Consider the following 26,792-nt stretch of genomic DNA (forward strand, 5'->3'; position numbering starts at 1 on the left):
TTGATCCCCTTAGCCTTCCCACCGTGAACAGGAGATGTGGCACTTCTCATGTACACTGAGGTACGTTCCTGGTGGCGCATCCCCACCATGTGTTGTGTGATGGGAAGAGCCTTTTTCCTTGGAGGTGCACATTGTGCTGGTGTTGCAAGAGCTGCCTTTAGGGATGCTGGCAGATGTTGTGGCACTCGCACAGCTGGGGTTGTTTTGAAGCTGTATGCAGTGCATGTGAGACCTTTTTGGGTGTCTTACCGTTGGGTGTTTTGTACTTATCTTCCTCTAGGGAGCTGCCCCTTGCAAAACAAAACTCTGTGGCACACCTGGTGAGTTGGCAGTCTGGTGTGAGTTGAAGAAAGCTCCATGTTTTTTAACTCGTTCCCCTTTGCATCTCAAACCCACACACTAATGTACATTAAGGGACACTTCAGACTCCTTTTGTCATTAAAATTCTAGGTTATGACCTGGTCTGATCTCAGACAGTGTACCTGTACCTCTGCTGTTTCACTCCCATTTTGTTATAGCAGTGCTGAGTCTTTATCTGGGGCATGGAGCTGGGGAATGTGGACTCTGAGCCCTGAGATATGTTCCCATTTGTCTGACTGAATGCTCATGGATCTCACATTTTGGCATCTATCCACGGATTGAAACCCTGTCTCGCCTGCTGTGACCCTGTAATTGCATAAATCAGCCCTAGAATTTGGCTTCTGATCGTCATTTTTTTGTGTTACTGTGTATTGTATTCCTAATACAGTGATGTGCAAGGAGACAAGAGTTTCTGAAAGAGGATTTAGGTCAATCTGAAAAAAATTGCTGTTAAATAACATTGATTTTGTTTTATGTAACTGGGACTCTTTTTGAAGTCCTTATTTAAATATTTAGTGACACTTTTTTTCTTCAACTCAAGGGTCAGTGTCTTGCATTGGCCGGTGGTGTGGGTTCCCTTGCCAGCATACAGAAGTTGCCAATTGTTTCTTTTCATCTTACCAGGGCTGGCTTTCCACTGTGTCTGTAAGCAGGGCTTGACTACCATATCCAGATGATGGTTGAGCTCCCTGCAGCTAGACATTGCTCACTGACTTCCTCTAACAAGCTTTGCTGGCTGGGATACTCTTAAGCCCTTCTTGCATTACTCAGGATGGGTCAGGGAAAGGCCACGTGTTGGCAGTTTTTGGTTTCCTGCTTATATATCTTCTCTGCTCACTACCTTGTGTATTGCTCAGCTTCTCTGCAATCTGAATCTAAATCCCTTCCTGGTCAGAACAACTTCATTTTCTAGAAAAGAGTGGAACATCAGTCTTGTGTCCCCCTCCTGTTGTGTCCTGTCCCCCCAGTCTGCTTTTTTTTTTGTGTCCTGAGATGTCCACTTCATCGTCATAACACATTCTGTTTATAGCACATTATCCCTGCAAAGATAAAGATATGCACTGCTGAACAGTCATAGATTTTTAGTCATGAACTAATAAAACCTGATTTTCACTTTTTTTTCTATGTGAAGTTATAGTACGTGAAAAATAAGTGTACACAAAATGAGATCCCATGAGCATTGTTTCCTTATGAAATTAGCCTAAAATGAGTCTGTATCCAGTGCCATCTCACTCTGTCTTAGGGAAAAAAATAGAGAGCTGAACCTCTGAAGCTTTCTCACATTCAAGCTAGTTTGCAGGTTGTTCACAAGCTGTTACAAAATGGGAGCTTTATCCCCCCTCCTGTGCTATTCTGTTAGTTTCTTTACTCTCTGATTCATGTTTTCAGTGGCTAAACCTTAGGGGTTTGAATGAATGAAGCTTTACCAAACAATCTGCCATATAACTCAATAATAGACAGAAATATTTTATCCCAATATTCCCCATAAGATTGGTAAAAAACCCAAAACAACAAAAATCAACAAAACATTCCCAAACAAACCAACCAACCTTCCCTCCCTCAAAAAAAACCCCCAAAACTCCAAAATCTTACCTCAGATACTGTAAGTTTTTATGTTATTGTAAATTGAAATAATTTCTAGGATCTGTGCTTTCAAGGTGTTACGTCCTGTCTCCAGCGTCAGTCACAGAAGTGGAATACAGCTTTTGCAGTGTAGCGACCAACCTCACTGGTTTTAAGGGTCCAACATGAAAAATGGCCCAGTGTAATGATTTATTATGAGATTTGGGTTTCATATAGTTAAAACCTGCCTAGAAGCCCAGCAAGATATTAGTGATATTTAATTGTATGCCAAGAGCTTGTGAGCATTGATAGGATCTGGCTTCCAAGACAAACCAGTGTTTGAAGCACCTTTTCAAGGTGGGCCAGGCACACCTGGGTGTTCCTCAGGAGTCTCTCACACCTGTCTCCTCTGGGCCTCTCAAACATCTAGGTGGCAGAGAGTCAGCTGCCCTTTCTCAGTGCTCTGTTCACTAATGCAGGGGGAAAGCTTTGTCCCCTTTCTACAGCCACTTATATTTGTATGCGCTGAAGTGGTGAGTGAAGGCTTTAGCCTGTCTGGAAAGGCTGCACAGAAGCTGTGCATAGCCAAAATTCACATTTGTATGCATGGGATTTCTCCTTACTGTCACTTCTTTTGATCCCACTGTGAAGTGACAGTAGAGAGGGGCAAATGGGGACAAGCAGTTCTTGCAGAGGGAAGTGAAGAGAAGAAGCTGTGAGTGATTTTGTGTGGAAAATTAAATTAAGTCCTAGTGAGGCAACTGGAGCAGGGTTTTGTCCAAGGTGGAGGAAGGCAAACCCTCCTGCTCCCCTGCCCCTGTGACGCTTGGGAATCATGTTCTTTCCCAAGGACATTTTGAGTGTGTTATGCAGGGGTGATCTTCCATGTGAGCTTCGGTGAAAATGTCAGATGACTTGCAGTGGAGAATGAATAGCGATAGAGGAGAGAGGGGCTGCCCAGCTCCCTTTGCTAAAACTGCCTGATCCTATTGAAATGTTTTATAGGGAGACAAAGCCCAGCATGACAGACAGGATTTAATTGCATAATTCCTCTGGGGGAAACAAGAGGTGCTTCCAGTGCAGGTCCAGTCCCCTAAAGGGACTGCAGATTAATGGCTGAGAAGCCTTAGCCGAACTCAGCCAGTGGGAAGTCGTCTCTGGTCATTCAGGGAGGCAGGTAGAGTAATTCCAGTTTTAACTGGATGTGGCATTCCTCTCCCTTTCCTAGACAGCATCAGGGGCTCCTGCACTTGCAGACTGGCTGTGTTGGTGTTCTGTGGTTGACACAGATATCTGGCATCATCAACGTGTGTGGAAACATTCCTGCAGCAAAGCCATGCCAGGCTGCCTGTGCCTGCCTTACTAATGGGATCACCCTTTTGTAATCCAGGTGTACCCCATGGTCCTCCTGCTGCTATATGATAAGGTCTTTTCCAGCCAGTTATGGCAACTGGGTGTGAATTTGTGTCCTGCCCAGGCCCTTCACAGAAGAGTTGGAGGTTGGTTTGCTGCCTTTGCTGTTTTGGCTCAGGTGACAGCAGAGTTGAGACTCCAACCAGTGTCACCAGCTGTATGTCCCACTGCATGCTTCTGCACCTGAGTGGAGGGCGAGAGGTCTGAGATGAAAACTGCTTGCAGTGTGCAGTGGAGGTACTTGTAGCTGCCCCCTTGGACAATCAAAGGTATGCTCTGCACTCTGGAGTTTTGACATCCTCCTAGGAGTAGTGGAGTGTGCTGGATTCACACCTATCAGATACCAAGCTTGTCCGGTTGTATTTCTGGAGAGCAAGTACGGCAGCGTCTCCATCTGTGCACAAGAGCATCTCTTCATAAAGCTGGCTGGAGATGGGCAGGACACAGTCCTTGCAGAGACCTTTTCTGTAACCACAGTCAATAAAAATAATGTTTTTTTTAGGCAGAAACCACCAAGATTTTTTGAATATTCACTGTAGAGAAAGCAGTAACATTCTCATATACTATTTTAGCTGGGGGGAATAAACCAGTCTGTCTAGCAATTAGAAAAGAAAGCTGAAAGATACTGTGTTTTCATGCAGTTGGAGGTGAGAATTGGAAAGCAGAGCTCTGTGCTCTTTGTTTCTGCAGCCACCCTCTGTCCTTTGTATGGGAGCCCTTCCAAAAACCCTGTGCTTGGCAGGACAGCACAAACAAGTGAATTTAAAAAATCACATAACTTTAAAATTTTGCCAAGCTAAGGTAGCAGCAATCTGGCTGTTTACATATCTGCATGGGAGTAGTCCTTAATCACACTGTGCATGAGGTTCATTTGTTTCCTCCTAGGAAGGGCTGTTTTCATGCTAATAATTGCTTCCATCCGAGAGCTGGAGGTGTGCTGCTCTGCACTTCTCACTGCGAAAGGATGTGCTGGAAAGCTAAGCCTGTGGTAGATACTTGCTGTGAATTGAAGGTCTTGCTTGCATCCTTTTATAGCTTTTTTCAGTGATTACTGAAATTGTCCAAAGCTTTTTGGAAGAAAAAAAAACCTGTTTAATTTACAGGTGGTAATAAACTTTTACTTTTCTCTAGTCAATCCTTTCGTCACTTTCTAAATCTTGTGTAGTATTGTCACCTTTTTTCCTAGCTTTATACAATAATGCCGGAAGTCAGAAAGCCAACTTCTTTCTTGTCTTCTTCCCTTCTCTGAAATTAATGTTTCATTGCCTACCCTCAGATTTTCTGGGCAACTGACTCAACTAAGGACCAGATGTGGATGAATAAAGGCGTGTTGCAGCCCGATACTTCATCTGGATGTGTTCAGTGCTTGCGGTGCCTTGAAGGCTTATTTGCATGGCAGTGAAAACTCTTCAGTAACACAGTGAGCACTCACACTGGGAGTGTTGGCTTTCTGGAAATGAAGGGGTGCACTGGAGTCTTTTCTGACATAGAAGCAGAAGAGGAAGAGATGAGCTGGGATATGGCATCACTTCCCCTCAGGAATATTGTGAACAGGTGACCAGATTTCTGTGTTTTGTCAATTCCCACTGTAGAAAGGACAAATTTAGATGAGCCAAACCAAAGATGACAACAACAGAAGCTGTGAACCATACACTTGGAGAACAAAATACTCTCTGTAGACTAAGGAGGGCCAGTTTTGTTGCAAACGAGCAACACAAATTTTTTCCAAAGGATAACCCAACTAGATGTGACTCAGAAGGGAACCATCCAAATTTCTGTGAAGCCCAGCTCCCTTCTGGTGTCACTGAGCCAACTGAAACCTCCTGTATTGTAAAAACACTGGCATCAACACAGGCGTGTGCTTTGTTCACCCTTGAATATTGTAGCATTAAAAATAGGTTTTTTTAAAGGAAAGCCACACCTATAGCATAACAGAATTGTTAAGACTTGTCCAAGGTAAAGCAATTTGTATTGCTGTGATGACATCCTACAGAATTGGAAAACTCCTCTGTCAAAGGTGCTGCTGTAGTACAAAACAGCTTGCAAGCAGAGAGGCTATTCCAGCGTGTTGCCACATTTTATGTCCTGTCAGGCCTCAAGGACAAATACAAGCTGCACAGTTTAGAAAGTTTTTGAAGCTAACCACATTTGCAGTGAACAAAAACCTCACTTAAGGAATCTAAATATGCAGGCAGCTTACAAAATTCATGCAGGATTTTTGCAGCACATAGAAGAAATCTTTAAAGACCAAACAGTCTGTTGTCTCCTTGTACTCTGGAGTTTCTGGAGATGTGAGCAGCTTGCTAGAGCCTCTGCTGTAGCACTCCCCAACCCTGGCAGCAGGGCAGTCTCAGATCCAGTAAGTCATGTCTCTTCCAAGGCAGCAGTGCTGTGCTAAGGTATGTCAGCTGTACTTCCCTGTGGCAAAGACTCATTCAGCTACAGACAGACTACAAGGGCTGTCTGACCTTGCCCATACATTCCTAAATCATCCTTAAGAAAATAGGAGGCCTATGTGCAGATACTTCCTCAAAGAAAGGGAAGGAAGGGTTACGTACATTCTGTTTTGTGCTGCTGTGCCCTTGGAAGGTAAGGATGTGCTCAGTAAAACAGGTGAAGTGTCCATGCCATGGGAGACGAACTTTGACTTGTTTGGGCACTTCTCTTGCCTTCTGCCTCGGGGTAAATCCAGCTGTTGTAATGCCCTTGACAGAAACACACAGGATCGTGGGACAATGCAGTGTTTGGTAGGACATGCTTACTGCTGCAATAGAAGCACCTCTTCAGCACGTGCTGCTACTTGTAAAAAGTCTGCTTATAGGCTGAATAAACCTGGGAAACTGAAATACTAATGATGAGGACAGCCTCTGGTATGGTGATGTGTGCATCCAGCATGTGCCTGGAGTTTGAGGCTGGCTGCTGGGCTCTGCTTTTGCCCCGGCTATTGTGCTGGAAGGGCCCTGAGGGGAGTTGGTGGTCTTCTCAAGAATGGCTCTGATGACAGAGGTGCTTCATGACTGGCATCTGGAGGCAGGGTGAGCCTCTCATTTCACCCAGGCCACCACATTTTTGTCAGGCCTAACAACATGCAGTTGGCCATTATTGAGATTAATTTGGTCTTGGAGGAGGAACACATTACTGCAGCAGTTACCCTGAGCCACTGAGTGCCTGCGGTGCTGCAGTCAGACCAGGCTAACCTCCCGAGAAACCACAAATAGTTGTTTTGCCGTCCCCTCTTGCTGCACTGAGTCATGGGGGTGAGCCTCTGCAGGCAGTGAGTTGCCTGTGGAGAAATTACCCTTTTTTGGGTTTCTCACTCTCTTAATTTCTAGTTAGGTGGAGTAAATATTAACCCTTAGCTCTCTGCAGGGCTTGTATGACTGACTGGCATCTCCCCACGTGGGTCTGTTGCTGCTGATGGGTATCACCACAGCCAGGTGGTGTTCCTGCTGTGATTTTAGGGAGTGCTTTTGTCTCAGCACCTGCCTCATTTTTCTCTACCTGTTGATGTGCAGAAAAATGCCTAGGGATGAATCTAGCCTAAAGCTTGTATTGTCCTCCTGCCTGAAAGGTTCTCACAGTCAAGTGTGTGAAAGCAGGAAAACGAGCTTGGTGATTTTGCTACACACAAAATCTCTGGAAAATCTCTCCAACCAACATTCCAACAGTTTGGTCTTTTCACTTCCAGCTGAAGTTGAGATATTCCAGCAATCTGCAAAGTGCAGATAGGGTGCTTTTTTTTTAAAGAAAAGAGTAAATCATGGCAAAATTGGATGGAAAAGCTGAAGGGATGGTGTAATTTCTGCAGATGCACAAAGCTTACTATTGAGGAAGAGGTTAGATAAGATCGCTGCTTTTGCCACTTTGGCAATATCTGTACCAGGAGAAATCACCAAACTTCTTGACTCCTCTTTCCTCTGTCTTTGCAATGTGGGGGTGATAGCTGCTTGTCTTTGTCAAGTGCTGGGAGATCTGTGATTGAACTGTGGCTCATAAGTGACCGGTGTCAACTTCTAATAATACTGTGATTGTTTGTTAGTTGTCCTAGTTCCTCCAAAGGGATAATCTGACTCCCAGTGTTTTCTGTGGTAGATGCAAGTACAAACTCATAGTTTAGCTGGAAGTAGGTAATGACACTGAAGGGTCAAGAAGCTCATCTCCCACATGTCCGAGGGGGAGGTTTTTTGTCATATGGGGATTCCCAGTTCGAGTTTAAACAGACTGGAGTCGTAAATGAAAGGGAAAATAAGAGGGTGGTTTTAATAAATTTCCCCCATTCCTAAGCAGCAACAAGCAAATGGATTTGGAATCAACCCCTTGACGCACCAGATGCGTGTGGCACCCTTCTCTGGCTGTCCAGGAGAGTCCTCTCTGATGGCCCATGAGTGTGTAATCCTTGGCTGGAGTATAGAGCAAAGCTCTTGTCCAAATCCATCCACACAGAGTCATGTTCGGGTTTCTGACTGGAAACTTCATCCAGACTGAAGCACATCACAAATAATGTAGACCTCCCAAGGAACTGTCTGTCCTGCCTGGAAATTAGCCCTGGTGTAAGATGTGGGACATATACAGAGTTGTATACACAGAGTTGTAGTCGTGTGGCTGGTTATACTGGAATAAAGATGACCTACTGAAATGAACCAAAAAAAATGATAACACACTTTTAATCAGGAAAACCATGTGTGTACTTGGGGGTGGGGATGGTATGTTTCTTAATGCATCGTTACGAAATTCTAATGAACTCTGTGTAGATGGAGCATAAAAACCCAGAGAACCCCAGGCTAACTTTCCATCTGTACTTATTGAAGTGTCTTTTAGGCTATTAAAACACTGGGCTAAATTAAATGATTTTAAATATACAAGCTTGTTACCGTGAAGCCACTTGAGATATTGTACAATGTGACTGCAGATACATGCAAATTGGCATAATTTCCATTTGACATATGCACTGTAATTATTGAAAGCTTTTTTCCAAATTTATTTTTCATGTCTGCTTTACTTAATTCACTATCTCCTTTTAACACTGGCAGTTATAATTATTTGCCAAGAGCAAATCCTTGCTAACAAAAATCCAGTTTTCTTTAGCCTGCAGCTTTTCCTTTGATTTCATGATGAGGTACTGTTAATCAGAGGAACCAGTGCTGGCCCCTGAGTATCCAGCAGGGCAGGAAAACACTGCAGTCCGAAAAAGAAATGCAATTAATTAGCCTAAGCTGCTTTCTAGCATCCCAACCCAGTGCCTCCTGGGCTGCTGTGTTTGAGTTAAGAGGTGCTCTGTGAGATCAGAGTTAGCATCTCAATAGAACTGAAATTGAAAACTGTCTGTGCCCACTGTGAGATTTCTCCTCACAAGTTCTTGTTCATTCTTCTCTTGTAGAGGCTACTGGTAGAAAATAGCATATATTTGGGGGAAACAGTGTTATTGGGTTGAAAAATAAGCTTTTTCAGGTTGTTTTGCATAGGAATCTGAGCCAAATCTCTGACAGAAAAGTGTAGCAGTTAAAGAGCTTTGGGATTCTAGCTGCATACTGTTGTTCAGAAATAAAGCAATTCTTATTCCCTTGAAAATGCCTTGTCCTTTGTGTCCTCCTTTTCCTTGGAGATCAGTGTGTTATGCAGCTTCTGAAAGGAAACACAAGTGCAAGTGCTGTCTAAGAATTGCTGACCTACTTTACAGGTGTTTTATTCTTCATTGAATCAGATATGTACCCACAACAGTGTAGGTGGATAAAAATTACATTTCTTTCACCCACTGCAGCACAGGTCAAGTGCAGGAGAGCTCTACCCTTGAAGTTTCTACCCCAGGAATATTACTTCAGGTTCTCCTGGGGCTTCAAAGGGATGAGGTCCAAACATAGCTTTGCAGTGAGCTCAGAACAGCATAAGGTAAGCCCAACCTGGGCTGCACTTCTGCCACAGCAGTATGTGGGCACAGTGAGAGGAATTACCCATGTTGACCTGTCTTTGCAGTCCAGGTATCCAGGACGCAGATGGTAAAACAAAGCCTGCTGTGAATAGGGGCTCATTTTCCATTGTATGCTTGTGGAACACCTGGCACAAGAGGGTCCTGGGATTACAAAGTAAATGCATCAAAATCAGACATTGAGGCTGATGAAGAACACAGCACATTGGGCTGCCTTAATTAACTATATCCAGCCTAATGAACATAATGGGGAAATGTTTCAGTGTTGATTTGTTTTCCAGCAGATTTTCAGTGGTGGGGAAAGGTTCCCGGTGTCCTTTAGAGCAAGTGGAAAACCATAACAAAATATGACTTCAGCTGCTACTGTGCCATTGCTGTGTCTTGTCTGGTGCACACTTAGCCAGTGTGAGTGTGAATGGCATTTTCCAAAAACCCTTTTGGGAGGATTAGTTTGCAGATTGACTGCAGACAGAACAATCTGGCATCCAGGCAGATTGTACCTGATGAGTTACTGCTCTGTGAGTCAGCTGGTTGGGCTGCTGCTGAGTCCTTGGCTCTTGTGTAAGCTCTGCAGCCTAGGGAGTAATTAATCAGATCTCCATCGTTCTTATGGACCCAGGGTTGGAGCCAGGGAAGCATGATGTCAGCGTCTCATGTAGTTAGAATTGCTGATTCATTTGATTCATTCTTGCTGCTGCTTTTCAGGATGGGTTTATGGCTCCTCTTTAGTGGCACTTAGCTCTCACTGACAGGAATATAAAATACTACCCAAGAAAGCACACCAATTCTAAGATGACTGCCTTGAGGGGAGCACTTTATAATTTATTTAGAAGTTTCTCTAAGAACCAGAGAATCGTAAAGTACTGTTGGATGAGAAGTTAACAGAAGTACAGTTAGTTTAAACCCCCATTTGCTTGTCGTCTATTCACTGTTCTATTAACCTTGTTGCTCGAAGAGCCAGACCAATGGCCAGTGTGACTAATTCATGGGATTACAGCTGAGGTAAATTTGACCTCAAGCTTGCTAAGGCCTGATGTCAACTGCCTGGAAAACTGTTACCAAAATTCTCACTAACTTCAAAATGGCTGGACTGAAGGAACCCAACTTGGTTATGGGTAGGGTAGAACTGCACTACTCAACATTGACTCAGAGAAGTGAGGGTCCTCTATAAGAACGTCTTCTGGCTTGAAAGGATCCCAACAAAGAGATTTAATTTTGATCAGGATTTTGATTTAGCTGGCTTGGTTTTTTTTATGTTGGCAAAGCTCACTTATTTTCTTCACCTGTGTGTTTTGTGGTCCTGATCCTTGATGTTTGTAGTGGTTTTGATTCAAAATATCCATTATTTATTTATTTTTCTTCTGTGAGATAAGAATTAGGAGAAAAGCAAAGCAGGCACAAACCTTAAACAGTTGCAGTACAATGAAAGAGCTTTATTACTAACAGAATTAAAAGTAAAGAGAAAACAACAAAACAAAATTAAAGTAAATTCCCCCCCCCCCCCCTCTTTCCAGCACTTCTCTCCTTTTATCCAGCTCACACAAGGGATAACAGAACATGGGATGTTAGTCAGTGTTGCAGTTCTTGAAAAGTCTTTCTCTTATGCTTAAGGAAGGAAAGGTTTTCCTTCAGTTGCACATGGTTCCCAAACTGCCACCAATAGCAGACCCGCCCGGAAACAAACAGTCTGCTGTGTGTAGAACATCTCTCCCATGAAGAATTTCATAGTTCATTCATACTACAAAACATGGGCCATCACATGGGGTTATTCATCTTTTAAGGATAAGTTATTTTGGCCTGCACACAGAGGCTTTTCTTCGCCACAAGTCTCTAACAGCCTCTCACTACTTCTATATAGCCTGGCATAGGCACTCTTCACAAACTTCACAGGCACACGAGGATACTCCATCCCCCCATGTTCTTCAGATGGATTAAAGAGACAAACAGTTTGTGGTATTACAGTTTCTTACCACGGCATGCAAGAAGGTTTCTTTTAAGCTGCGCGCCAGAATCGCGGCACCGCCCTCTTTTCTCCCGTCGCCATGCTCAGCTCCGTCCCACGTGACTCACTTCTCTTTCTCTCTGACTCTGACGCCGCCATGTTGAAGAGTGCTCCCGTTCAGGCTTTACGGTGGGGAAAGCCTCGCTCCCTCTGTGCTGCTGGCTGCACGGTGTCCTCTTCAGTTCAGCACGAAGTGTGCTGGCTGCAGACAGGAGGCTCTGCCGGCTCCCGCTGGCTCCGCCGGCTCCGCATGGAGAGGAGAGGGACCCGCCTGTCCCCAGAAGCCGCGCTGGATGGGTTTAGCTGTGGCAGTCCATGGCTGGTTTTAGCTGCCTGCGGCTCTGGGACAGTTCCCCCCAGCGACCCAGGGTCCGTGCCGTGGTGCTGAGAAAGGGGGAAAGGGGCAGTGGCCCCGGCCCGGCCCAGCGGGGCCGGGAGGCTCGGAGCCCCCCCACCTTCCAGCAGGCGAGCTCCGACCAAAAAGGGGAAGTCCCGCCTTTCTGTGTGGTTTAAATATGTAAATTGTGAGAAGCGTAATTGGTCTTAAAGACTGTCCATCAACTCAGGGTCAACCCAACACAATGTTCTTGACAAGACATAAAAACCATCTCTATTTGGAGCAGAGGACTTAGACTGTGAAGAGGAAGTGAGAAGCCATGAAGAATCCATGCCATGGTCTCATCCATAAATAGCCTTAGGCAAACTTTGATGAGCTAGGCAGGTGGAGGAATATTGTCCTGCAGATTCACTGTTGTGTATATGGTTTTGTAGTCTCCCAGGTTCTGGTGAAATGGCACACCAGAAATGAGCAGATGGGAAAGGCAGCCTTGAGTCCTCTGGGTGAGGTTGGGACCAGTTGCCTGGTTTTGTTGTGACACCTTTTGTGGCACAACTTTTCAACTTTTCCTCTGTGCCGCAGCCTTTTCTAAGAGCAGAGCAGTCATACCAGCCTCTCCAGCCCTGCTGCTGATGCCCCACAGTGAGAGGGAACCTGCTGACACAATAAGTAGGAAACCACTGACAACATTCTCTCTAAGATGCATTGTGCAACCCGGTGTTCGTCCACTCCTGCATTACGTGCTGGAAAATCCAGTTCCACTGCTAGGCAAAGCCTTACAGGCTCTAGCACGGTTTGCCTAGTGATTATAAATTGATGTTTCCAACTTTTGCAGCTGCGTATGTGAAAGAGAAAATGTGACTTAGGGTGTGAACCTGTATGGACAGGTGCACACAGGATCACACAGGGCATTCATACACTCACTACTGAATGAAAGGAATTGCACTGCTCACTTACACATGGACTTGGGTGTGTGTGTGAAAGGGACTTTCCTTCTCCTTGGCATGTGTCTGTGTCTATGTGCTTGTATATTAAAGTCAAAACTGTGTGTGTGGGTGCAGTCCTCAAATGAGTTCAGTTATGTTACTGCGTCCCAATCCATAGCTGGGAGCTTTGGTATCCGTAATCAGTACAGTGTTTGGGAATGTGAGTAATGATCTTAGAATTTATTTTAACCACTAGTATCAGAAAATTAGGTCAAATGCATGCTCCATTCATCCAGCACTGCAGGGGTGCACACATTTTCTTCAGCACAACAATCCTTCAGACTTCCCTGGGCAGGAAAAGAAGTAGAAATACCCCAGCTGAAAATATTGCAGAGAAAGAAGATTAGGAAAAACATTTTCAGCAGGGTCTGAGCTAAGTGGGTAGTGAAACTGATGCTTCATACAATTGTGACATAGAAGGGATCATACTGGAAACTTCACTGCTTCTCCTGCAAACAGATTGCATTGCTGGATGTTTACTGAAGAAAAACAATTCTGGTCTATAAAGTGCAGGGAGAGTGCTGGTGCTGCTCTGCACAGTGATGCCATGGGAGATGCAGATAGGGATCTGACACTGCTACTTGTAGGGCCAGTGGGGGTTTTTTTAAAACCTGGATTTCCTGTCACTTTCCCTGTCATTTGGCTGGCAAAATGCCATTTTTCAGTGTTCATAAAGCTTCATGAATCCTGTACAAATGATTGCATTAATTACTCACCGGTATTAGTCTGATGTTTATCTTCCGTCAGTTTTTTTATTTAGGACCAGATTACAATTTCCTAGTTTTAATGGGGTAGAAAGGGTAGGCAAGAGAAACATAAAGAAAATTAACTCTAATTAACAGTTGTAAATTTCTCTGACTCAGTAAGCGTACACAATTCTATGATGGAAAAGCAAGCCTAAAGAAAATTGAACTGCCTGATTTCCTAATCCTCCCAGAGCCTTTACAACAGCTGGGCATTTAGTTGTTGTCAGCTAATACAAAAAGAAACATACTTAAATACAGATAACAATGCCTCAGGAGAATAGGGATTTATCATAGACTGTGATTGCTCTGTGACTTCTTTACTGAGGAAAAGAAAGGTATTATAATATACTGGACTGATGGCATCCATTTTGCTCTAGAAGTTGAATAAAGGGAATGAGAGTAGTTGGAACAAATAAATGACCAAACACGGAGATTTTCACTGAGTTTTTAATTTAGTCCTAAATCAGTTAGAATCCCCTTGAAATCAATGAGTGTTTGCTTGAATAAGGTCTAAGTAGAATGTCTGGGGTTTTTTTTTCCTCAGGCTGTCTGAATACTTAGTGCATATCTTTTGATTTTTTGTCTTGTATGGGGAAGTACTCAGCAGGGATGTGATCATGCTGTTTTGATGGGGATTTGAAGATAAAAAAATCAAACAGAAATTTGGGAAAGCCAGCATGGTGTGTCCCATATACTTTTTCACAAGCACGTATGAGAGCATGGAAAGCATCCAAGTAGGGCTCAGGGAATGTAAATCTGAGCATGTTTCAGATGCCTGAACAGATAATCTCAAGCTGAGACCCCTGAAGCATTTCCTTGTGGTGTGCACAAGTAGCTGGTTTGTCAGGGTGTATTTTCACCTCTAGATTTCCCAGCAGTTAAAGGTTTCTAAGGAGTTAAAAAGTACTAAGTGTTTCATTTATTTCAGTCTTCAGTGCTGTTATTTGCATAAGTGCCTAAGTAAAAGAGATGAGAATGACATGCCAGGTGGCCTATAAACAGGGAATCAAGCTCTCGCCCACATTAGGAAAGGGTTAGAGAATTTTGCTTTGCCTTGCAAAGTGTGCTGGCATACACAGGAATGCAAGTCTTGGTTGCTTTTCTTGCTCTTAAGCACATTGCCCATGGATTGAGTGATGCAGAAACTTTATAGTGCCAAATCAAAGCCCCCAACTCACCAAACTAACAGAATAAGCAATAAGAAATTTCTAAGGACTTAATAGGAAAGTTACCTTCTAGTCTGCACATATGGTCTTTGCAGAAGAGGTTCTATATCATGGAATCTTAGAATATCTCAAGTTGAAAGGGACCCATAAGAATCAGAGTCCAAATCCCTGCTCCTTGCAGGACTACCTGAAACTTTTCTATGAAGCAATGTGAGTCCAGTGTCAAGCACAAAGGAATGCATCTATTTCAAATGCCATGAACTGCTACAACAACATTTATATCTACTGTAATATATGCACAGACATGGCCCCAGTCCATAACCCTAGTGACTACTTCTGTGCAAATAAAAGCTAGCATCAATATTAGTACATAATGAAAATTGATACCATCATTACAGTCTTCTCTCATTCTGATGAACCAACCTGGTTCTGCTTAGGTGGCGCTTACTTACCTGCAGGCATCATTATAATCTTTCTGGAGTCAGCGGGGTATTTTCCCAGCCTAGGCACCACACCTCAGGAGCTATCTGCAAAGAGCCCAACATAGTGGTTTTTTTGGTTTGGTTTGGTTTTTTCTCAAAGACAAACCAGTTCCTTATTTTTCCATTTGTTTGAGTGGGTTTATAGACCTCTAGCCCAGCTGCAATCACTGCTGAGAGCTCATGGTAACCCTCTTAGCTGTTGAGCCTGATTGCAGTTCTGGCACTGTACGCGTGAGCTGCATGTCTCGTCATGCTGAATGACACCTAAACAAACAGCTTTTTTTCCCAGTGTATTTGAATGTTTGAGTTTTGTTTTCAAAGGAATTGTGTGAAAAATAAGTTAAATCGGTGGGGATAAACCAGCCTAAAAACTGGACCACAGTGTGATGGACCAGAGCCGTAAGTGAACTGAGGCCCTGGCTTTTTAGGTGTGTACAATTTGGGCATGTGTGTTTTTACTGAGAGATATTTTTCATCTAACACCTGTGAAGTGCAATTTGTCCCAGTTGACTGTAAAATTTAGCAGTGCATGTGTTCTTTTAGTTCATAATATTTTGTTGCAGAGAAAGACATGTAGGGTTTGTAAAATCTCTGTAAGCCATTGGTTTGCTGGGGCCAAATGAGCTGTTGCTCGTCAGCAGGGCAGTGTATTACCCGCCGTGTGCGTCCACTGTCTGCTTCAGTTGCGAAGGAAAAGGCATTCCTTCAGTCACTGTTATTTTCCTTCACACTTCCAGTGGACTAGGAATACACACATGGCCTGTTAATACAAATCAGATTGTGAGATATGACTCACTATGCTGTAGTAACTTGATTTTTTGCAACAGTTATGCATATCTGTGATTAACAAAGCTTGTCTTGGCCAATGTTAAGAGCTGTGACTAAAGCCAATCTTGTTAGGCATTCATCATCCAGATTTATTTCCTTGTCAAAAGTTTTCTTAAATAAGGTTTCTTCGAAGAAACATTGTCATGCCATCAATTTTCCCTGGCAGATGTATTGATTGAAATAAATGTGTTTTTCATGCCACTCAAGAACTGAATGACAGATCATGCACTGAATACAATAAATGTAACTATTGTTTTTATTGCTAGAATGATCATTACTGTATGACACCATTGATGGCAGCAGCATCTCGTAAGAGCAGAGACACATCTACATGTTAATAAAAATCCTCCTCCCGTGTGAAAAGGTTTTCAAATCACCTGAATGATTGTTTTTTTGAGATGGCCCAGACATCATTCCTCACTTCCAAAAGTAGAGCAGCCTTCTATCAGGTTTTCTGCTCTTATTGCATATATATTATTTTCAGAGGGATTCAAAAGCTTTTAACCACTGTGCAGTATGTGATTCACACGTCTCCACATATAATGCATCAGAAAATAGTATCAGCCCCACAGAATAGCCTGTCCCAGTATTGCATTTCTCTAGGCTAATGCACAGTTGGGCAACAGCTTAATTCATACACATATCATATTTTAACACAGATGCTTTTTCTTAATTGTCCCTCCCTCCTGTTCAGTCTCCGGGTAGAGAAGGGTGCTAATTTTCTCTGAAACCTGTTTCTTTCTCCTCCATTGTTTCTTTCTTTTGCGGAAAAGATGCTAGCAGGGCTTACAAAAAATTGGACTGAAGGTGATCCTTTCAGGATGAGCCTCCAGACAGCGGGGATGTTGCTGATTCCATTAGGGCTGGCTGTGCAGCTCCTGGAGTGGCAGGAGCTCCTCTGGGTTTTTGCACCAGTCCCTTCCAGTGCCTTCCTTTCCACCTTGGGAGTGTTTTTACTTTCAGCTCTCTCTCCTCCCTCTCTTTGTTTACTCGGCCATCTTCCTGCTTTTCTCTGCTGGACTTCTGCTGATGCTTGCGCACCTGGAGTGACTCCAGAAATGCCCCCAGTGGCCACCTTGGATTCCCTCGGGAGCCCCAGGAGGGAAGAAGGACTATGGACTTCACCTGGGTCCTTCTGATGCCCAGGTTGCCAGTCCCTTTCTGCTCTTCCAACATGGAGATGAACTTTGTATCAATGAGCACAATATCCCTCTAGTCCTTCGTCTTGGTTTTGAAAGACAGGTGTCTGCTAAGGAAGACAGAAGCCTCCCTTGGAATGGCAGATGTAACCCCTTTCCCTCCGAGTTATTATGATTTTGAAATCAAGGGCTTTTAGGCAAAGATGTGGGAAATAGGAATAACAGTTCTTTACTATTATATATATAACCAGTCAAGCAAACAACAATAACTCTGGCAGTAACAGCGAACAATCACAAACCCAGCCCCAGCCTTCTCGGCTGTCGGGCCCTTTCCCCTCGGGTGCAGTTCCGCTCGCAGCCGGCAGGGGCGCTGGCGGCTCCCGGTGAGCAGGGCAGGTGCGATGGTTCCCCCGCGGCTGCAGGGGGCGCTCCGGAGCGAGCTCGGGGAGCACACGGCACCGGTGCCCTGGGATCCCGGGAGGGATGGAACAAAGGCTTCACAAACCCCAGGCGGCTGGCCCCGGTGTCCGGCTGGAGCTTCGGGAACAGCAGGCTGGAGCGGCGGGCTGGAGCGGCAGGGATGAGCACAAATCCCGGAGGACAGACGAGATGTATCCAAACGGGGAAGCCCCCGGAGGTCGGGCAGGCAGGGCAGGGCTACAGCGTAGCGAAGGCTCGAAGCAGCAGCGGGGCAGGGCGGCCACAGCCCAGCCTCCAGCAGGGCAGGGAAAACAGCGTTGGGATTTCGGCGTTGTTTCCAGCAGAAAGAAAAACGCCGAAGAAAAAGAACCAGCAGCTCCTTTCTCTGCAGCTTCTCCGAACGCCGAAGAGCGAACTGACCCCACACCCAGGTGAAACAAAGGAGTAGCCAGGTCCGGCCCACCCCCAATGGGCCCTTTTTGTCTTTCTTAAGTACAGCCATTTGTCCCCTAGCAACATGCATATGGGAAAAAATTCCTTTAACAGGAAAAAAAACTAGGACTAAACTAAAACCCCAACTTCCTTACAGCAGCTTTGTGTCAAGAGAGCCAAATGAAGGCAGCACTTTTCTTTGAGATGTCCTTGGAAGCTGTGCCTGTCTGCTGCTAACAGACAGGGACCAAGGTACCCTTGTAGTCATCAACTGCAGCTAAGGGAGGAAGGAGGCCTTTGCAGAGCTGTAATTAACAGAGGGTACTGTTCATTGAAGAGCAGACCAGAGAACTGTGATTTATAGTGCCAGAGGTTTATGGCTCACCGTGAATGTAGCAGCTAAAGGGACTATATCATTGCTGCATCTCTGAGCCACCCCAGCTGTCAAAACTTAAAATGAGTGGCTGTATGAGCTTCTGCTTTTGAATTCTGTATCTGCATACAATTTCCAAAGAGGTCTTCTCAGTGTTATGTGTCTCTCAGATCTGCTAAAAATATCAAATAGTAACAAATGGTTGGTTCCAGCTTCATACCAAAGGGACCATGACTGTGTGGTTATCATGAAGACACTTCTGAAACAGAAAAAATAGTGTCACCTTCTTTTAGGTCTGTGTGTTTCCTCTGCAGTCAATGGTTTAGCACAGCTGCAGTTCAGATCTGTTAAATATTATTCTGGGTTTTTTAGGGAGTGGTGAGATGAACTTGGAAAGAAAAGAGAACTTCATTACCAACCTCTGGTTTTCTTCAGACTGTTTAAATATTGGAATGAGTTGATAAGATAACTGAGAAAGTTTTTTACAGGTCCAGGCAAAATTAAGCCTTCAAATGTTGTATTTTTTGCAAATTCGAAAAAAAGGCATAGAAGGGAATGGTTCAAATAGCTGTGAGGATTTCTGAGGTCATTATTACTGAGGGGAAAAAATTATTCTTATATGGGTGACGTTTTCTGAAACTCTAATGGGGTTGCAGTAGTACCATTGACTAACCCAATCAGTATTGCAAACAGATCTCTGCCTAGTATGGGAGTGTGTAAAATACACAGCTCTACTGATAACACAGTTTGTATCAAAGATCACTTTAGCTGTATGGGCTGGCTCCAGGTGCCTTACGTAGTTCATAAGATGGTTTCTGTGCACAACCTCAAAGCTGACAATGTGTGTACATATGTGCAGGAAGAACAAACTGCTGCGTATCAACTGTTTAAATGAGAAGTACTGTCTTTTGATTTAGGTTGTTTACTTTGACCATGGTTTTTGATAAACTCCCAGGGAAAGATCTTTCTCTGATTTTGCGTAGGATTCAAAGGCAACAACAGCATCTGCAATGGTGAAAATCTGAGAAGAAAAATTTGCCTGTATTTATTTATGTTTATTATAATGATAATGTGGATTGTCACCATCTGGAATATAGTTTTGTACTAGTTTCTTTTTTTAAAAAAAAGTGTTTGAAAAAGGTACTATAAGTATTTTAAATCATCCATTTGAAACAGCCTGGTAAGCACGCTCTTTCACCATTTCAGTATTTTCTGAAACCCTGACACTGTCCCTTGAATGTTGACAGTTCCTCTTTGCTTTTAGAAATTCATTTTTCTGCCGACAAATTTAGCTCAGTCCACCAAAACCTTATTTTTCATTTCTCTCTCTCTCTCCCATCCTGACAAAGAGCAATAGGTAGCAACTGCTTACTAATGATTCTTTCTGGTGCCAGTGAAGGGTTTGATTATATGCCCAGACTCCAAATAGAGCCCTTTTTGATTTTCTTGTGAATAGGAGGAAGAGAAAACACTGTATTGGGGCCTCATATTTTAAGCTGAACAGATAGAGGACTAATCTTACTTCAGTTCAGTGACAGACAATTGTTTTTTAATTAGTTGGAGTTTTTTTATGTGAAAATGTTTCTCTCCTTATTCGAAACAATCGGAGCAGATGGGAAAAAAAGCTGACATCGCAGGTTTCAGAATTGATAACGCCTGTGCTGGTTATAGCCACTCTACCTTCCCTTGCAGTGAGCCCAGGACTTCTGCTCATTTGCAGGCTGTGCAGCACAGGGATGATACAGGGACAAAGAAACTTGGGCTGCTGGTAGCCAAGGAGCTTGAATCTTCTGTAAAATGAAGAGATGCAAGTGCCAGGAATTGCAGAGTCGGTAGTTAAATTCTTACTGTAGCTCCTCACTCTTTCCCTGTACGTACACGGAAAAAAATGTAAATACTACTGCCCTGGACCATATCTACTTACCACTCACTTCTGGGCTTATCTCCAATTCACAAGGACTTTCTTTTTTTAAAAAGAAGACTGAAGCTTTCAAATAAATCACATGGCTTCCTGACAAAATTAATTACTGTGAGGTGGGTGACAAGCCATTAGAGCATGGTGAGGATTTGACTTTTGAACATCAGGTGCTAGAGAGATCTTCACTTGACTGGTAGCACCAATGACAGCACAGAGAATTTTTTTCTATTTGCTCAGCTGCTTCTGGAGAGTTGGCTAGACATCCACTTCTTCAGAGAAGATCAGTGTTGTTCAATAATGTTCTTTAAAAAAATGCAGATTGGTACCACAGTTGTTAAGGTTTGACTTGGGGAATGCACTTTATGAGTCTTTGGTAGGAGATGTGTTCCCCACTTTCAGCTTTGGACTTGGGCTGGCCAATAGTGAGCCTTCCTCTCTGCTGTGCCAGGTCAGCGAAATCCCATGCTGTGTCACTCAGCACCTGGCTGGCTCCACCCTCTCTCTTTCTGAAGCACAGCCAAGCAGGGAGGTGAGGGTGAAGGCTGTGTAGAGCCCTCAAAAAGAATGACGTGTATTTAAAATATTTTTCGTCTTCATTTTATTTGAGAACTCAAGAAATCAATGCTCAGTAGTTGTCTGGTTGAGAACTGTAGCACTGTATACCAGATTTCTTGATGGAAGTGGAAGGGGTGTGTATTCTTTCATAGGATGAGATTTATTCCACTCTGTTGCTTATCAGCATGGACAAATATATTGCACTTTCTTGCTGAAACAAGCTGGCTGCACTTCCCTGCTTTTATGTAATTACTGAAGTTTTTGCTGTCTGTTGTGATGCGATTTTCAAAGACATGTGAAACAGCAAAACACGCTGGTGGAATGACAAGCAGTAACAGTTCATCCTTTCTTAGAGTCTTGTCCCAAAGTGGAGGGGATTAGACCACAGCCCCAGACACAAGGAGAAGGGGTTCAGTTCCCAGAGGAGCCCCCCACAGCACCTGCAGTCAGAGCACACCATTCCATGAGTCTTAGTGTTGGGAAGGGAGATTTTCCTTGCACACTGCCCTCTGCTCTGCCTGATGCTGCTATAGAGAATGACTCAAAGGGAAGGTGCCTTTTCTTCCTTCTCCTTTTGAGAAGGGAGTGGAGGAAAGAGAGCAGAAGAATGGTGTTTTGATCCGCCTGTTTCTCATTCTGGTTGCATAAACACACCAGAGTATTTCTCTAAATTAAATTAAGCAAACCTTTCATGTTCTCTCCCTGCTTCCAGAAAGCTAATGTGGCTGCTTGCAGATTTGCAGCTATGGAGGAGACAAAGACCTGTAGTGCGCACAGACTCAAGTGCTGAGCAGTGTCATGCTGAAAGAGCTGCACAAGCTTTAATAGCATATAAAAGCTTTCTGGGCATCAAGCAAAAATCTGTTTAAATCCCTGCCGGGGATGAGAGCACAGCACGTATTATCAGCACATGCACAGACACAGAAAGTCTCTCAGAACATTTGCATTTTGGATTTGTTGAAATTAGAAGGTTTCAACCTTTCCAAAAAGGTTGAAACGGTGGAAGGAGTAATTTTAAGACTTCAAATTCTCCCTGTCCTCATATAAATATTTAGGGCTCTTCCCTTTTCTCTGCATGTGTCTGAGTTAACACTGATCCCAATGGCAATTTTTCTCGAACATATGTGATGTAAAAACCCATAGGCTTCTCTTTCATATTAATAATCATAATTTCCTACTCAGATGTTGACAATCCCAAGTATTCCCTGCCGCACATGGTGAAGGACTGACCCCCACCACGCATGGCACTGAACACGCAGCTGAAAAAGCCCCCAGGCTGCAATTCCTCATGAAAGCAGATTCTTTTCCTAGTGAGCACGTGTGTAGAGCTGTGTATCTGGAGACAGACCTCAGATGAAATGTGGCAGGCGTCTGTGAGGCAGAATGATGCAAGCTGAACTGGAGCAGAACGTGATGCTTTTGTGGATCAGTGGTGAGCAGGTCAGATGATGAGGTAGTACATATTGCTTCTTTGGGGGGAAAATTGCTATTTCAGGAAGGTTTGACTCTAGGGAAGTTTTGTCTGACTAAGATTTCCCTTATTTTGATAGCTAATTAGCCAGACTAAAATCTCTCTGCAAAGAGTCCTTGTAACTCCAAGACTATTGTATTAGTGATCTGTATCAAGTGGCATAGCTGGAGCTACCAGTCAGAGAAATATAGGGCAGGTGGATGAATGGTTTCTCCAATATCAAACAGATGCAGCAAAAAATTAATTCAGGCGCAGGAAAAGAAGTGCTATTAGGTTGAAAATGTTAACTCGGTCACCAATAGCCATCTGTAAAGATGAGAGAGAAGAGTAAGAAGAGAAGACCATGGCCACTCAATATAAGATTCTTGCCTAATTTAAGAGGAAAATGAGTATGCCTCTACTTACCTGATTAAGTAGAAGGTAAATAGGAGCGAGTTGGAGAAAGATCTTTCCCTTCTTGTCCGTTAACTGGATGTGACTGCCACTTCAGCAACTCAAATAGCAGCAGACAAAGACTGGGAATAGGCAGTGTGGATAAGCTGGTTATTGAATGTTTGGACTGTGACCCCCTTCTTTTTCCAGTCAGGCTGTTAAATATTCATGTAAGTGGGCTCAGATAGATCCCTGCCATCTGTCTGTATTTATATGACTTCATCCAAACCAGCTCCAAAACATGTAAAATTTTATATTCAGAACAGCTCTTCAGAGAAAAAGGGATTTTTTTTTTACCTACCTGAAGGGAACAGGAATGAAAATACAACATGATTTAGCAAGTAACAACATTTACTCATTTGGACTCCATCAGCGAGGACCCAAATTCAGCTCTTTTAAATGCCAGGCCCAGCTGCAGGCCAAGGCTCTCAAGGCAAAGATCATATTTAGTGTCATATTTTATATCCAAAGTGTTTCATAGCTCACCTCATATTGATCATTAAGCATAAAAAAAAGTTTGTATGCGACTAAGAAGGAAACTGGAGATTCTGTCACTGTATGTGTGTGTGTGGGTACAGAATGAAAAGTATTTGAGGAGGAGAAACCAGTAATAAGCCCATTATTTAGCTTGCACTGCGTTCAGTTGCACACCTTGATAACCAGAAAAGGGGACTGTCATGCAAGCTTCAGTAAACAGTGTGCCATATGGACAATTCCACGAGGGAACAGATTGTCACAGCTACATTTGACCTGTTTTAGAGCAATCGTAACTCTCCCTTGGCACCATGGATGCGCTGCTGACATTTCAGCAGAACAGCTTCAAAAAAACTTGAGTGCCATTGTCAGAATAGCGTGGCATTTTATGAGTGAGAAGCAATTTCTTCATTTTAAATTAAACAGCAAGCCCAGTACTTCTCCTCCTCTTCTCATAGCCTCTTAAAACAGTTTGAGCAGGAAAGAGGGAGAGACAAGAGTACTGAAAAGACAAAGCCAGGCTTTTCAGTGTACCTGTGTTAAGTTACTGAATACATGCACTTGTGCTATTCATACGCTTCAGGGATTTGAATCTCAACCTCAGATTCAGCTCACAGAAGCCTGCACGGGCAGGTTATCTCAGAGGAGACGTCTGTGAGATGGCTGAGGGGGGTGGTTGGTTTCATACCTGCTTACTTTCTTCTGTTCCTGCCCTCACCTTTGAGCCATTTTTAGACATGAGTGCATTTTGAAAATAAAAAGGAATACATTTTCACTGTGGTGCTCAAGAAACTCTAACATGCATTTTGGAAGCATGCCAGAGTGGGTCTTTGTGCCTTGAAAACATTTCAATATGGTGTTACTCTTTTAAGGGTCTTTCTCCTTGGCTTAGTCTTTAAGAATAGCCTGGAGGCTTTCAGCTTACTCAGTCGGTAAATTTTTGTTGATCTTTTTTCTACTGTTTTTCAGGCATTGGGAAAAACGTCATCTGTGACAGAACGGCGACTCCCCTGGATGCCTTTAGGATGATGACTGCGGCTCATTATTACCCAAAGCTCATGAGTATCATGGGGAATGTTTTGCGCTTCCTGCCTGCTTTCGTGAAGATGAAGCAGCTGATCCAGGAGGGTTACGTCGGGGAGCTGCTGGTGTGCGAGGTGCAGGTGCACAGCGGGAGCCTGCTGGGCAAGAAGTACAACTGGAGCTGTGATGACCTGATGGGAGGCGGGGGCTTGCACTCGGTCGGCACCTACATCATCGACCTGCTGACCTTCCTCACCAGCCAGAAGGCCGTGAAGGTGCACGGGTTGCTCAAGACCTTCGTGAAGCAGACGGACCACATCAAGGGCATCCGGCAGATCACCAGCGACGACTTCTGTACGTTTCAGATGGTCCTGGAAGGGGGTGTGTGCTGCACGGTGACGCTCAACTTCAACATCCCGGGGGAGTTCAAACAGGACATCATCGTGGTGGGCTCAGCGGGACGGCTGATTGTGATAGGTACTGATCTCTATGGACAGAGCAACAGCTCTCCTCAGCGGGAGCTCCTGCTGAAGGACTCCACGCCAGTCAGCAACTCCTTGCTTCCAGAGAAAGCCTTCAGTGACATCCCGTCCCCCTACCTGCGGGGCACCATTAAGATGGTCCAGGCTGTCCGGCAGGCCTTTGAGGACCAGGATGACAGGAGGACCTGGGACGGGAGGCCCCTTACAATGGCTGCCACTTTTGATGACTGTCTGTATGCCCTGTGTGTGGTGGACACCATTAAAAAGTCAAACCAGCTGGGGGAGTGGCAGAACATTTCAATCATGACTGAGGAGCCAGAACTGAGCCCGGCATACTTGATCAGCGAAGCCATGCGGAAGAGCAGGATGTCTCTGTACTGCTAGCTCTTTTGTGCTCCTAGGAAAGAATAGTAACCAGACAGGTCTTGCAGGAGGTGGTAATTCAGCCCCTGTGAAGGGCTTGGGTGTCTCAGAAACAGCTGAGGATACAGGAGAAGGAAATACAGTGTCTGGATCAATTAAATCTATTGGCAGCTAAATGCCAAACTGATATGGTCCTTCAAAATGCCCAAAACAGACAGGAGACTTAAGAGCTGATAAACTTAACTGTTTTAGTAACAGTATTAGCTGGCTGATTGCAAAGATATATCACAGACTCATCCCCTGCTTGCAGGTGCTTTAGATTATCCAGTTGTGTTTACTGTGAAAGGTTGGGAAGATCCTTTTAGATTTTCCTTACCTACCAGAGGACTGTGAAGGTACTGTCATGTCATTAAATTTTCTGTAGTGTCTGACATGAATGTTCCTACCATGACAGCTGATACCACCATGCTGTATTACTACACCTCCAACCAACACACAGAATAACAGGACTTGATGTGAAAATGTTGCATGATTCAGAAAATCTTGGCAGCTCACTTTTCATACAGCCTGTTAGGAGCTTCTCTGTGTTGGTGTAGTGGTTTGGTCCAAAATACTCATTGCTGTTTATCTGCTGTGAGATAAGAATTAGGAGAAATGCAAAACAGGCACCAAACTTGAAAGAATATAAAGAAGTTTATTAACAGACCTAAAAGAAGAAAAAAAAATTATACCACCTTCAGAACTCTCCTCCTCCCCCCACCTTCCTCCCTTCTCCCACTGACAATGTGAAAAGACAACCCTTAAGATGTTCAGTCTGTTTACCACTTCCATAATAACCTTGTTCAGTCCATTTAGAAAGAGAAGTCTCTTCTTGCTCATGCTATGAAAACATTATCACAACGAGACAGCTGCCCACTTCCAAATATTATTCAGTCCATTTAGGAAGAGGAGTCTCTCTGCCTGCATGTGAGTCCTTTCCCCCGACTTGCAGCTTTTCCCGCAACTGCTTTTGAGGGTCCACTCTTGAAGGTTTTTGGGGTACAATTTTAAGGTTGAGCTGTTCAGAAACAAAAACAGAGGCCCTTCTCCTTCCCTGGGAGCAAAGGGTCTTCATCATCTTTAGGACTATCTCTGGGAGCATCTCTAGGGACTGAGGTTTTCTCCTTTCCCGTTTGGAGCAAAAGTCCTCATCTGGTTCATCTCTCCCTGTCCAAACTTCTCATGAAATTACAGCTGCGTCAGCATCTGCCCATCTCAGCGCAGGTGCTTTTGCTTATGAGTTGAACACTCCACCCCCCATATCTTCATGAAATTACAATGGGATACTCTGATATATCATAGCTTCACAACAGAATTTCAGCTTTAAGCATCTCCTCTCTCTCTTCCTTCAGGGTTTCAGCTCTTCACAGCAATAAAAGGGTTAATCTCACCTCGGCCTTGCAGCTTTGCAGCTGGAATGTTGAATTTTTCTTATCGAAGTGGAGAGGGGGGAGAGCCGAGCCGATCCGGCTGCCCACGGCAAGGCAGTGGGGGGGGTTCCACGGCTGGAACAGGTCCATGGCTTCAGGATGGCCGTGGCCCGGCCCGGCCTGGCCCAAGCAGGGCCTGGCCGGGCCCACTGGGCCCTGCTCGGGCCCTGCAGCCACCTGTGCCAGCGCTGGAAACGAGAGAGAGCTTGGGGGGGAGTTTGCCTATTCTTAAATGTGGATCACAGAGGTGATCACAACTTTAAGTGGCTTAGAGAATTGTCCATATTCAAACTGGCCAGCTGATAGGTTCTATCAGTTCCCAGAGGAAACTGTAAGCACCCCTTAGTAAGGACATCCCTTCCGGGACTATGCTTGCTAACCTATGACAGTTGGTTTAGTAGTTGTTTTTTGTTTGGTTTGGTTTTGGTTTTTTGT

The 26,792-nt window shown here is 44.2% G+C and overlaps 1 protein-coding gene across 2 annotated transcripts in view; it reads left to right on the top strand.

Annotated features, from left to right (window-relative positions):
* Positions 1-25,106, top strand: part of LOC121673484 (glucose-fructose oxidoreductase domain-containing protein 1) — a 68,281-nt gene extending 43,175 nt beyond the window's left edge. For both annotated transcript variants that reach the window (XM_042046814.1, XM_042046815.1), the window contains exon 2: positions 23,990-25,106. In XM_042046814.1, the coding sequence (XP_041902748.1) occupies positions 23,990-24,909 (920 nt within the window). In that variant the 3' untranslated portion in view covers positions 24,910-25,106. The remainder of the gene's footprint in view (positions 1-23,989) is intronic.
* Positions 25,107-26,792: the final 1,686 nt, after the last annotated feature.

This window comes from Corvus kubaryi, unplaced genomic scaffold (genome assembly GCF_017639235.1).
Source record: "Corvus kubaryi isolate FWS band 111438036 unplaced genomic scaffold, C.kubaryi_AGA036_p1.0 65455, whole genome shotgun sequence".
In the NCBI taxonomy this organism is placed as follows: domain Eukaryota; kingdom Metazoa; phylum Chordata; class Aves; order Passeriformes; family Corvidae; genus Corvus; species Corvus kubaryi.